This window comes from Hyperolius riggenbachi, chromosome 6 (genome assembly GCF_040937935.1).
Source record: "Hyperolius riggenbachi isolate aHypRig1 chromosome 6, aHypRig1.pri, whole genome shotgun sequence".
Classification (NCBI taxonomy): Eukaryota; Metazoa; Chordata; class Amphibia; order Anura; family Hyperoliidae; genus Hyperolius; species Hyperolius riggenbachi.
Window position 1 is genome coordinate 305,911,460 of NC_090651.1, and position 13,614 is coordinate 305,925,073.

The window sequence follows — 13,614 nt, forward strand, 5'->3', positions numbered from 1 at the left end:
AGTAGTCCCCCCTTAAACTTGCCTATGAGGGAGGCAGGCTGGCATCTTTGTATAGATCCTTTCCAGGGATTAATAATAATAATCTGAACATTTGTATAGCACTTTTCTCCTGTCAGACTCAAAGCGCTCAAGAGTTGCAGCCACTGGGACACGCTCAAGAGGCCACCCTGCAGTGTTAGGGAGTCTTGCCTTGACCTCCTTACTGAACAGGCACTGACCCTAGCCAGGATTCAAACCCTGGTCTCCCATGTCAAAGGCGGTGCCCTTATCCAGTACACTATCCAGGATTGCTTATGTACTGTAAATACTGTGACTCTCCATGAGGAGATGGACTAGTCCAAAAACCTGTCAGATCTATTTGATTTTTACTACCTATTGTTAGTTACAGCGACATAGGACAAAATTAATTTATAGTGCATTTTACTCTGGGAGAAATGTGCCTCTTATATTTATTTTAAATCGTGCAACTTCAGGATAGTGGTCTTTTAAATCAATGCCTCTGTTCAGCAAAGACCTTCTCTGCTGCCGTTTGGTCATTGGGGCAGATCATTGGTAATGCTGATAATCACACAGGCCTGCGATATAATGTTCCGTTATTAGATTACCTCCCTTTTTTTAACAACGGTAGGCTTCATTTATTACCTGAGGCTACTCGGAGTAATTAATGTCATCAGTCACCCTCCTGGATAAATCACGGCTTCACGTAGCCGGATGGGTAGCAGTGACGACACGCTTCTACAGACGCATTCAAAGGTCTTTACTGAATAATAAATGCGGAGCTAACCCCTCGTCGTCCTAATCTCCCGTAGATGGGTATTATTCCAGTACACTTAGTAACCATCCCCATCTTTACAGGCGCTTTAGCGATTCAAAACTCCCAGTTGCTTTCAGATTGTGAATGGCTAATAACCTAAACTAATTTCTGAGGTCTTCACCCCTCCCCCTGGCTGCCATTCGCTTCCACTGTACTGTCTGCCTGTGTGTGACTACAGCTGGTGCCTCCCCAGCAGGCTGCAGGGACTGTGTGTGTGTATGTGTGTGTGGATGAGTGAGTGTGTATGTGGGTGGAGGTGGGGAGTGGAGCACAGGAGAGCCATTGCAGGGAAGGGTTAAACTAATTGTAGCTGTCACTGAATCCCCGGATGCTGATGTAAGGAGAGAGAGAGAGAGAGGGAGAGAGAGAGGAAGAGAGAGAGGAGCCTGCACATTGCAGAGGAGGGAGAGACAGAGAGATTACTGAAGAAAAGCCTGTAAGGAGGGGGCCAGAATATATCAGCAAAAACAGCAGCAGCAGCATCAAGATCCGGATCTGCATCCAGCAGTAGTCAGGGCTGCCTTCCTCCTGATGATGCTGGTACCAGGAGTGTAGCATCCCCTCCACCCTCCCCCTTCCTCTCTCCCCACTCCCCCCTCCCCCTTGGATGCATCAGCAAAGAGGAGCACAGATCAATTTCCCCCTTCTACCCCCCCATTAAAAAAAGAAAAAAAAAGAAGAGAACCCATAGTACAAAATTACAAGGAAAAAGAAATACAAGGGGGGACCCTTGAAGAACAGTGGCAGGGAAGAGGACAGTACATCCACTGCACTGTCTTTCTTCCCCTGCTCTTTTGTTCTAGCCTGGGAGAGGACAGGCCTTTTTTTAAATAAAAAAAGAGGGGTCATATTCAGGAACCATGTCCAGTGGTAAGGAGGCTGGTGGAATTCACCCGTACCAGCAACAGCAGCAACATGCCCAATACGTTGGACCCTACAGGCTGGAAAAGACACTTGGCAAAGGACAGACAGGTAGGCCTTCATTCTTACTACTTAAAGATAATTTTGTATCTCTTTCAATGTGCCGGTGGTGTTTGGTTTTTGCTTTGCCTGGTTGCCCTTGGTGATGTCAGATTTGCAGTGCTGGCTGGAGACCTATGCGGAGAACGGTGGTGGGGATGGAGTGGCTGATGATGACCAAGGAACATGTGTAACCCCTGTGTTGCTGCTAATTGAAGCCTTTGAGGGGAACCTCCATCTAGACTGGGACTCTTATGTGTGTAATTTTTTTTCCCAGGCTGGTCCTTGATAAGGAAGCACTAAATCTCTCAGCCTATCCGGAAAAGCTGCAGGCTAGGTCTGCCGATTAGTATGCAAGGATTAGAATATGACAGAGCATAATACAAATGAATCTCTAATCTTTTGCTAGACTTTTACATGTGTTCTTGGTGCGAAATTAAGCGTGACACTTTACTGGTGAATTCTCATTATGGTCTATTGCATAAGTCCTGCCTGGGAGGCAATGGAGTAGGAGCTGTGATGCAATGCTGCTGATCTATGATGGGATAGATCATTATGTCATAGCAGGACTGTATCCCCTCTCTATCTCCCATCCAGCTGTGATAGGAGATTCTATCTTGTGATGTGATCCTACGAAGGGTCCATTCTGTCACTGACAGTCATTGGACGGTTGTATACTGTTTTAGAGAAGATTCTTGCCTCCCATGAGTGCCCCAGAGACTGTCATGACTTGTGTTGCTAGGGACCTTTCCTGAGGATGCCCCCTATAACATTATCTTGTAATTAGTGATGACATCTACATCAGCTACCCTCTCTAGTGTGGATGTGACTTTATTACGCTTCACATTTATACTTTTGCAAAGTGCTTCCTTTGATGTCTTTAACAGACTTTTTTTTACAGTAAGGATCTGTCATATAATAAACTCATATATGCCTTTTTTTAATAATAATTTAGTACTGTTGAGTTAAGGCTGTGTTATGCCTTCCAGGATTGTATAAGGCTCTGGCTTAAATGAATGTAAATAATTCATTAGCCCCCCTCAGCTGTATAGACCTGCATTATATATGGGATCTTGCTCTAGGGAACTGCATTATACTGTACATCAGTGTCTTGCTCCAGGGACCTGCAGCCTATAGCGGTCCCTCTGCAGTACTGATCTCAGGATAATAGCCTGAGATGTAATAATCCAATAAGATGTAACTCTATCACCTGTATATATATATATATATATATAGTATAGATATATAGATATATAGATATATAGTGCACTGGCTGTAGCCTCAAACAGTGCTGACGTTTCATATAATTTGTAATCATCAACAAATCAGCAGCTCACTAGCACACTCCCCTTCAGCCTGTAATAAGGTTTCCCTGCATGGAGACGGGTTCTCTTATTCTCTACAGGCTCACAGGAAATTGGAAAAAACACTTTTGTTTAGAACTAGATTGCTGCCTATCTTCATGGTACAGAGATGTGGGCTGTCTTCGTAAGAAATCTCTCTACCATACGCCAGTGTAAATTACCGGCACTGTATTACATATTGGCATTTGTGCTTACAGGACAATAATGATATGAATGTCGTATATCATGCGGAAGAAGATGTTATATTGGTTTTCGGGTCAGAGGTGGTCTTTTGTAGGCGGAGAGTCGCTTGTGGCCCATATGGGATGGTTTCAGAGTTGAATGACTTTGTGCTATAATGCAGCATTTACATGCAGGGCAAAGCAGTCATGGGAGAGGCTTGCATAGCGATGGCAAAATGCATATATTCTAGTAGATGGGGAAACGACTATTGAAATGTTCGCAGTATGGCTGGGAAGGTGTTTCAGTGATCTTGGGTAGGGTTAGCATAGAGTGAACCGAATGAGAAGAGCCCACTGATAGCAGAAGTAAAGGTCAGTTCCTAGACAGGCCTCAGTAAGGTTACCGATCAGGTCACGTTCGGGATAGGCCTTAGGATTGAGATGATCGCTCATAGCTTTACGGTCTGCTTATCCCAATATTAATAGTAAAATTTAAATGTCCCATAATGCCACAGACAGGAAGCTAAGGCAATTCCTGATGCTGCACTCTTTGCATGCCATGCTTGCCACAGTTTGAAGGGATTTTGTACACCAGTGTTTCCAATTGGCTCATCATTTCATGGCCAACCCTGTTCAATTCCAAGGACTAGCCTAGAAACATTGCTGCAAAGAAACCATGGAAAGGACAAGACTGAAAAATGTGATGCTGTTAGTTGATAACCATACCAAAAAGATATACACAAAAGAGAAAGTGGCTATGGTAAGGGAACTAGTTGTATAAAAGATCCTATGTAACACCATAGCTTGCAGATAAATGGTTCTTCTCAGAACATTGTAAAGTCAAGGTCATTGTATAAGCATGATATCAAGGTACCCACAGACATCAGATTATCATCACCGTGTTTGGTCAAAAAAGCAAATTCAGGAAAAAATTTGCCATCTTTAGGTTAAAGGACAACCAAAGCGAGAGTAATATGGAGGCTGCCATATTTATTTCCTTTTAAACAATACCAGTTGCTTGGCAGCCCTGCTGATATATTTAGCTGCAGCAGTGTCTGAATGCCACCAGAAACAAGCATGCAGCTAATCTTGTCCAATCTGACAATAATGTCAGAAATAATCTGATCTGCATATTCATGTTCAGGGTCTCTGTTTAAACTTATTAGAGACAGAGGGTCAGCAGGACTGCCTGGCAACTGGTATTGCTTACAAGGAAATAAGTATAACAGCCTCCATATCCCTCTCACTTCAGTTGCTCTATAAGTATGACCTATCCAGTAAAGAAGCTTGTGTGGGCCGGAACTCATGGAGAAGGATGTGATCAGTTTGATTAGGTGATAGATTTGTGGGCCCTGATTGGCTGTGATCACTTCCTACTTATATGTGATCATAGCCAGGAAATTAAAACTATGAATCTATCACCTGTATCGAGCTGGTTATGGGCTTTCTTGTGAGTTCTCATAGACATGAGTAACACTGTTATCCAGGCATGTTCCAGTGTGGCCTGTCTTGCTGAAGACTTGACAATCACCTGGGATCCTGGGAATGAAGTTCTTTGCTAATCATTATGTTCTCCTGATGAAATACGTAAGGCCAGCTCTGCACAAAGCATGTACATGCTTTTATGGCCACTGCTGTCTTATACGGACATTGGTTCTGCAGACTTATCTTCCAACAATAAACCAGTTCTGGCCGATGCATCTACAATGCAAAATACATGTATGTAGAGTTCACATACTGGTTGCATGCTTGCATGATGTTCAGTTTGAAGACCAAACAAACCCAAAATTGATCAAATTATTAAAACAGTTGTGTTAATCAGCATCATAAATTACCATATTTTTCTATAAGATGCTTTGGACTATAAGACGCACCTAGGTTTAGAGGACAAAAAACAGAGAAAAAAGAAACTAAACCTGGTGAGTCCATGGTCCAGGGGCCTCTTGTAGATGTTCTCCTCCAATTATTGTGTCCCTCTTGTACTTCTTGTGTCACCCATGTGTCCTCCTTGTGTCCTCCTTGTGTCTCCCATGTGTCCTCCTTGTGTCCCTCCCATGTGTCCTCCTTGTGTCCCTCCCATGTGTCCTCCTTGTGTCTCCCATGTGTCCTCCTGTATCCCCCATGTCTTTCTTATGTGTCCTCCTGTGTCCTCTATGTGTCCTCCTGTGTCCCCTATGTGTCCTGATGTCTCCCCTACTGTATGTGTCCTCATGTGTCCCCCTTCTGTCCTCTGCCCTGCTTGTGTCCTCCGCTCCCCTGTGTCTTTTTCTGCTCTCTCGTGTATACATTAAAACAGTGGCAGCACGTCTCTCACCTCATCCATCGTAGCCCACAGTAATCAGAGACCTCTCCTGTCTCTCACTCAAAATTAAAATCTGCTGAAAAGTGAGGTAACTGTGAGCTTACCTTGGATGATGACTGTGTTCAAAGTTTAGACAGTTTTATTAATAAGAACAAAAACAATGCATTTCATGGGCTCAAGCCACTTTCTCAGGTAAATAATCCTTGTCCAAAGCTGTATCTACTTTTGAGCGCCTTTTAGGAAAGAAAGTAGGGAAAGTTGTGGAATCACCCAGAGCCTCAGGGATGGGCCACATCCCCACCCACCTCACACCTTACCCAGTAGCTATCATCTTAACCAAGGATCCCACACCTTGATAACCTGGGCAGATCCATCTTCAAGCACACATGTCGTCTGCTCCTGGACCAGAACTGTTGTAACCCTGGATATCATCTAAATTGTTATCTCTATGCTCTAGCAATGTTCTGATTAGCTTTCACTATAACAACATTTACTACATGTCCTGCTGCATAGTAAGATTCTTAATTAGAAAATGTTACAAAAAGTACAAATTGTGGGACTCTTTTAACTGTTTTTCCACCTAAAGATTTTTTAGTAATCTAAAGACCCCACAGCCTCTGAAACCTAACCCAGACCAGATATGTGACTCAACCCAGTAGGTTCCCAATGGCAGTGTAACAGTCCTTTATAGGCTGATTCTACAATATTGAGGTTCAAAGATGATTTCGGAATCACACTTCGGGCTCTTTCCCAATCTTCTAAAGGTGTATCCATGCGTAGGTCTGAGACCCACTTGAGGACATAGTTATACCTAAAGCAATGAAGGGGAGCATTAAGCAGTAAATAAAGTTCACAAACCTGTCTCTTGGTGAAACGGTCATCTGAGAGAATCGTCTTGAATCTAGTTATATCTATAGGGTACTGTTTGTCTCAAAGGAAGACAGCCAGGGCCGGAGCTGCAGGTAACAAAATCTTTCCCTCTTAGTGCCACCAGCATAATCTATAAAATGTTTGTGGACTTCAAATAAGGTATACCATAGGACTTTTTTTGGACCACCCTGTAAGATAAAACATTTTAGGTGTCCCACTGGGAGCTATCCTGAGGCCAGGTACTAGATATTACCTGTACTGTCCTCATGGTGACACTGCAACTTTTCATGCAGCATGTAATACTGTGAATTAGATAATGAGTGTAAACTCTACAGACAATAGCTGGCAATCACATTGTGCTGCACATTACAGTGATGTGTACTTCCTAAAAGATCTTCTTTAAATAGGTTAACATTTTTCCCCTGTGAAGATCTATAATGTGCAGTGACAATATTTAACTTTTCAGACCTCTGAAGAAGTGGTCTTTAGTTCACAATGGGCCTGATGCTATTCCAGGTGATAAGTAGCTTGCAGATGCGAGCTACTTATCACCTTGCCATCGCACGAGGATTACCGGCAAATCCTATTGCCAGTTTCACTCATGCAATGGCCGATCGTTAGGGAGCATTACTCAGGCGAAAGCCTGAGCGATGCTCCCTATTACCGGGCGATGGGGAGTGAGGTTTACCCTGTGGTGCTGTCCATCAGCACCACGGCCTCGCTCCCCACACATGCGCACAACCCGCCGAACATCCGCCGCCATCTTCAGCCGCTGCATCTGGGGGTCTCCTTTAATAAGGAGACCCCCAGAGCTCCCCACCGGCCGCCGCTCGTCTCCGCAACCCCCCACAAAGTTACAAATTGCTTAAATTCCTTACCGCTGCTTTACACCCGTCGGCCGCCGCATCTAGCCATTTTCATTGGTCCAGCCTGTGCACCAATGGGGAGCCCCGGCAGCTAATTCAAAGATGCTTTGCCGGGACTCTGTTCTTAGTGAGTGTAATTACAGTAACTCCTACACTGTAATTACACAGCGGGGACTTGCGGCGAGATGCGGCGGCCGGCGAGTGTAAAGCGGCGGTAAGGAATTTAAGCAATTTGTAGCTTTGTAACTTTGTGGGGGGTTGCGGAGACGAGCGGCGGCCGGCGGGGAGCTCTGGGGGTCTCCTTATTAAAGGAGACCCCCAGATGCAGCGGCGATGTCCTGCGTTAGCATGTTTAGACCTGCTTTTTGCAGGTCTAAGCTAACGCTCATGTCTGCTGGGAAGCATCACTTCCCGAAGGCATGCAAAGTGTAATAGGATAGGGTGTAAGGAACTTGCTGGGCGATAATATCGCCCAAGCGAGTTCTTTTAGCACCCTGTCTAGGGCTAAATGCAATTGGATCAGGCGACTTTATAGTCGCCTGATTATCGGACTCACCAGCTTTTAACACTGGCGAGTCTGACAATTGCATCAGGCCCAATGTGTGTTATGCTGGTGGCTGCACCGGGAACAATATTCTCCTGCCCCTTTTTCTCCTCCACTAGCACCCAGGTATGCATATGTATATTTTTTACCTGTCTGAGGTTTAATTTATTTTTGGAGATTAATTATGTTTTCCATATACAGCATTAATCCTAAGGGGCTCATCTATTTCACACACAAAATTGGCGGCCTTTTGAGATTATGTAGCTGAGCACCTGCACTTTTTCAATATTATATTGTGTATGTGTGTGTGTAAATATAATATATCAAAAGAGTTTAATTCCCTGGTCTTACACATACGCAGATGAGATGTGTATTCTTGTGTTTAAAAGGCAGCTGGTGTAGGAGCAGGGCCGCCTTCAGGGCATCACAGGAGGGACTGCTGTATGGGTCCCAAGTGAATATGGGGCCCGGCAAACAATGCCACACATGGGCTGCCCATTAATGCGATGAGAGGTGTCGGGACTCGGGAGGCTCATCCAGGAGTCACCTTAGTCAGTTAGTGATTAAAGTAAACCAAAAGTTTAACTTAAAGTCCATCAGCTCCTTCAATACCCTTTCGGTCTAATCCACTGTGCTCCTGAGAAGTCCACACAATCCAGCTGGGTTGCGAGGTACCTCCTCCATCGTACTACCACGGCTGGGAGCGGTCTGTGCAATTGCAGTTATAGTCTTAAACTGAGCATACGCAGAACATTCAACGATATGGGAGTGTGAGAAAAGCAGATTCATGGACCTTAGTGTTTTTCAGGCCTGTGATTTGCCATGTGGGGGCATATGAGGAAGAGGGGGGCCCAGTAGGTTTGCTCAGTATGGGGCCCAAACATTTCTGATGGCGGCCCGTTGTAGGAGGCAATGCTAGCATCTACCAGCAGCACTGGTTCTAGGGTAGTTTTGTGGTTTGAAATGCTGATCTGTAAGCTTTATTTTTAAAAAATTTTTAGGCCTCGTTCATAGAAGGGCATTGTAAGGAGGCATCTTAATGTAGAAAGTCGCATTTTATCAGTAAGCTTGTGTGACGTTCAGAGTGCCTCCAGTGTGATGCGTTCCAACAAACTACAGTATCCCAATGCAGTGCATTACCGCATAATACATGTGTGAACAGTGGCAGTGAAGCATACTCTTCACTTATTATACGCTTCACTATATGTGTTGCAACGGTCACATAATGCGTGGTGAGAGTTTTTTGTTACGTTGTGTTACTACTGCCTTATCATTAATTATTATTTTTAATTAGTATTTACTGTATATAGCACCAACATCTTCAGCAGCGCTGTATAGAGTATATTGTCTTGTCACTTATCTGTCCCTCAGAGGAGCTCACAATCTAATCCCTACCATAGTCATATGTCTATGCATGTATGTATCGTGTAATATATGTATTATAGTCTAGGGCCAATTTAGAGGAAGCCAATTAACTTATCTGTGTGTTTTTGGGATGTGGGTGGAAACCAGAGTGCCCTGAGGAAACCCACACAGGCACAGGGGGAATATACAAACTCCTTGCAGATAGTGCCCTGGCTGGGATTTGAACCAGAGACCCATTGCTGCAAGGCGAGAGTGCTAATCTCTACACCACCGTGCTGTACATGAATGAATGAATGTAGATTTTCAATATGGCTGCCTCCATAATAGAGGAGTTACAGATATACTGTAAAAAGAGTGTTTTTACTGATAGTTAAAGTGTCCATAAGCTATGATATACATTTACTGAGCACTGTTTATTTCAAGTAAAAGTGGTTTAGAGATGATCGGTAGGTAGTTGTATGGACCGGTACACATTTTTTTTAACTTATATCAGGTTAGAAGGAGACAGAAATCGCATAAGTTTAGGAAACTGTGCATGCACTTTTTATAGCCCATCTACAAGGTTTTTCCTTTTGGTCCCACCCCCTTCCTTATCATTAACGTGCCTCCTCCCAAACCCACGGGGACACCCAAAAGATCCAGCAATGATGTCACACTGGGGCTTTTATCCCAGCTGCCTCCTGCAAAGACATCTGAGAAGGGTTGTAACACTTGTGCCACTTACCTCCTTGTTGGGTTCAGTACATACAGAAATCAGGACAGGAATGAACAAGTCTGGAACAGCATAGATAGAACCCATGAAATCATGCAGTATCACAAGTGCCATCTAGAGGCCAGAAGTATGAACAACACACTGCTCATTTTGCCACTGATTGGAGGGGAGTTGTCACTGCCACAAATCTCCTCTCTCAAGGCCATTGACAACAGCCATGTGTGTGTAGGAAGAAGGGGGATTGTCTGGATGTAGTGACATGATTCACTGGCGACTAGCAATGTTTTAGTGACATGATGGTTCATAGGATATGGCAAGAGAGGGTTATGGGGTAGAGGAGTTGGGTTGGTTGGTGCCAATCAGAGCCATGGCAGATTGCAGCTGCTTTCAGTCTGTAGCTGCTCAGCTTCATGACGGAGTAATTGGATCCTGAAGTTAAAGAGGAAATGTAGTGAAAATAACATAATAAAATTTCTTTTTTTTAGTATTCTATTATAAATTATTTAATCAGTGTTTGCCCATTGTAAAAACCTTTCTTCTCTCGGATTTACAGTACATTATGAAATTTATCAATGGTGGTGACCTCTTTAGTTCTACCAGGTGATCTGCACGGAAAGTTCTTTACTGAGAGCTCTATGCACAGAGGTAGAAATTGCTTGCTTGGCAGTTGGAAAAACCCGTTATTTCCCACAATGCAACATGGCTCACAGACAGCAAACTGTCAGGACCCTGGTCATAACATCACACTTTGGGAGGGGTTTCACCACAATATCTGTCATACCGTCCCCTTGATGATCTATTGGATAAGAATTCTTGTGGGAAAGGGGGTATCAGCTAGTCATTGGGATGAAGTTCAATCCTTGGTTAAAGTTCTTTAAAATATTGAGTGGGATGAGTTTCGAAGGTGGAAGGTTCACACTTAGGTTAGTTAATGGTGGATAAAGAGTATTAGGAAAAAATGGTTAAATTTGCTTTAAAGTGGACCTGGACTCTTGCACCGGACAGAATAAAAAAATAGAGAAATGCACCCTGTATGTATTTAGAGAGTTTAATTCTACACTCATCTGTGTCTAATCACAAGTTGTAATTTGATCTCTCACCTGTGTCACCTGACTGCCACAGCAGAAAAGGCAGATAAGCTCATTTAAAAGCACAGGATGTTAACAATATGTCTGCTTCCTTGAAAGCAGGAAGTAGACACACTGTAGATTTATTGCAGGATTTGTAACAGCTGTAACAAAGAAATATTTTTCTTTAAAGGTTATTATGCCGTTGCTTATCTTTTAGAGCAGAGAGGAAGTTCTGAGTTGAGGTCCACTTTAAACTATGGATCTCAGAAATGGAACCATTCATCTATTTTTTTAGAGAAATGTGCTGGCTGAGAATGGCTGCCTTCAATGTGGTTATTTTATTGGCACTCATTACGTTTGTGACCTTCTGTCAAACAGGAACAGTATTGATTTTTCTGAAGTCCGTTTGCCGTAATGGAGGATATATCTGTGGCTACCACACTATGACGACACAGAGACCAACCTCCCCAGACCTCAGAGGAAAAGTCACTTATATCTGCTCCATTCTACACAATCTGCTGCTCTGGCTAATCATGCCAAATTAGTGCTACATTGTGCAGGCCAGCTACGCCTGCCTCATGTGACTGCTGTAATTACTAACCAGTTTAGCCAATAAACCCAATCACGCCCTACGATGTGCTATTGTAATGCATTGGAAAAGGTTTCCCTGCATAAATGTGAACTCAGCTATTTTACAGATTGTGCTAGCTGTACACCTAGATGAAAGGAAACTTGCCGTGGCTAAATATCTCCTGACACTGCCGGGCTGTAATGCAGGTTATGTAAGCCCAATGCCGTAGAATATACTAAACAGGGGCGTAGCAATAGGGGTTGCAGAGGTTGCGACCGCATCGGGGACCTTGGGCCAGAGGGGCCCTGAAGGGCCCTCCCTCAACTACAGTATTAGCTCTCTATTGGTCCTGTGCTCATAATAATCACTTCTATAGATACTTTGAAGAATGGTTATCATTATCAAACTGTTCCCCATCCCCTTCTTGCATCTCTGACACTGTAGTTGTCATTGGCAGGTTTTGGTGCGCCATATCAATTGCTATGTATAGAGTGCTTGGGGGGCCCCATTGTAAAACTTACATCGGGGCCCACAGCTCCTTAGCTACGCCACTGATACTAAACCATCATGTACACTCACATTGGTAGGAGTGCTACCTGAAACCAAGATTGCTAAGAATCAAATGACAAGTTCGTTCACAAGCAGTGTTGCTCACAAATTTTCTCCAAAGTCCTTTTCGACTTCGAGAACATTTTCGATTTCCAGAACATTTTGTGCAAAAATACTTTGTTTTTTCGCAAAATGGCAAAAATTCATGAAAACATCTTTATTTTTACCACAAAAACTCATTTTTATTTTTTTTACCACGAAAATTAGAAAAAAAATGTACAGACTTATTACAAAATGATTTTCTATGGCATTTTCACTTGAAAGTTGAACTTAGCAATCAATTTTTCTAATTGATTATATTATTTTTTATTTATATAGCGCCAACATCTTCCGTAGCGCTGTACATAGCACAAACAAATATTGGGGAACAAATATACATAAGAAATACAAGACACTGTACAGTCATGACATTGAATAGAATAAATACAAATACATGCATAGTTGATGTGTAGTTGGTACATGTGCATATGTTAAAATTACAGCAGTATGAGAAACACTAGGAGGAGGTCCCTGCCCCTGCGAGTTTGCAATCTAGAGATTGATTGTAAAATTTCAAAAATCTGACCAATGTAGCACACGTGTATTCAATTTTTACCCAATTATGAAACAAATGATTTATTGAAATCTCAGAGAAAATTGATTGGGAGTATATATATTGAAATTGATAATCTCCCCTACACCATTCAATTTTCATAAAAATTGATTAGTAATATCCAGCACTCCCGATCGACTTTTATCAAATAAAAATGGGAAATCTGACTGGATTTCTTGCTCGAATGAAAAAAAAAAGTTTTGTTTTTTTTCCCAGAAAATCTGATTATTTTTATTGCCGTAAAATTGCATCATTTTTTTGTATTGTGTGTGGTCACCTTTATAAGAACATTTATCCCAGATTAAAATGCAAAAGAATTTACTTTTCTCCTTCGTTGCTGTCACTGACAGTAGGTAAAAAAAAAATCTGACAGATCAGACAGGTTTTGGACTATTCCATCTCCTCATGGAGGAGTCTTTGCATTTCCTTTATTCTTTACAAAAGCACCCCCTGGGGAGAATTGAAATAAGAATTTCAATCAGCTGGCCTTCCTAATTGCTAACTGTTCTGTTAATTGGACTGAGCAACTGTTGTTCAGTAAGTGCTTTTTCAATATAAGAAAATTCTGAGAATCCTCCATGAGGAAATGGGCTAGCCCAAAACAGTGTTGCTTGCGAATTTCCACCAAAGTAATTTTCACATTGAAAATGGCTTTTTCGATTTTGAGAAAATTTTCGTGAAAATACATCATATTCACAATATGATGAAAATTTGCAAAAACTTTGTTTATTTTTAGCATGAAAATTCACAAAAAAATGTGAAAAATCTTCTGCTTGGAATTCGGATTTAACATTTTCGCAAAATGAATGTGAAA

At 42.6% G+C, this 13,614-nt stretch overlaps 1 protein-coding gene across 6 annotated transcripts in view; it reads left to right on the forward strand.

The window, feature by feature from the left end:
- The first annotated feature begins 658 nt into the window (after positions 1–658).
- Positions 659–13,614, forward strand: part of LOC137521675 (serine/threonine-protein kinase BRSK2-like) — a 427,652-nt gene continuing 414,696 nt past the window's right edge. For 3 of the 6 annotated variants that reach the window (XM_068241267.1, XM_068241271.1, XM_068241272.1), the window contains exon 1: positions 661–1,786. In XM_068241267.1, the coding sequence (XP_068097368.1) occupies positions 1,675–1,786 (112 nt within the window). In that variant the 5' untranslated portion in view covers positions 661–1,674. Of the gene's footprint in view, positions 1,787–13,614 lie in introns of all 6 variants that reach the window. The other 3 variants (XM_068241266.1, XM_068241268.1, XM_068241277.1) reach the window with 3 other exon arrangements.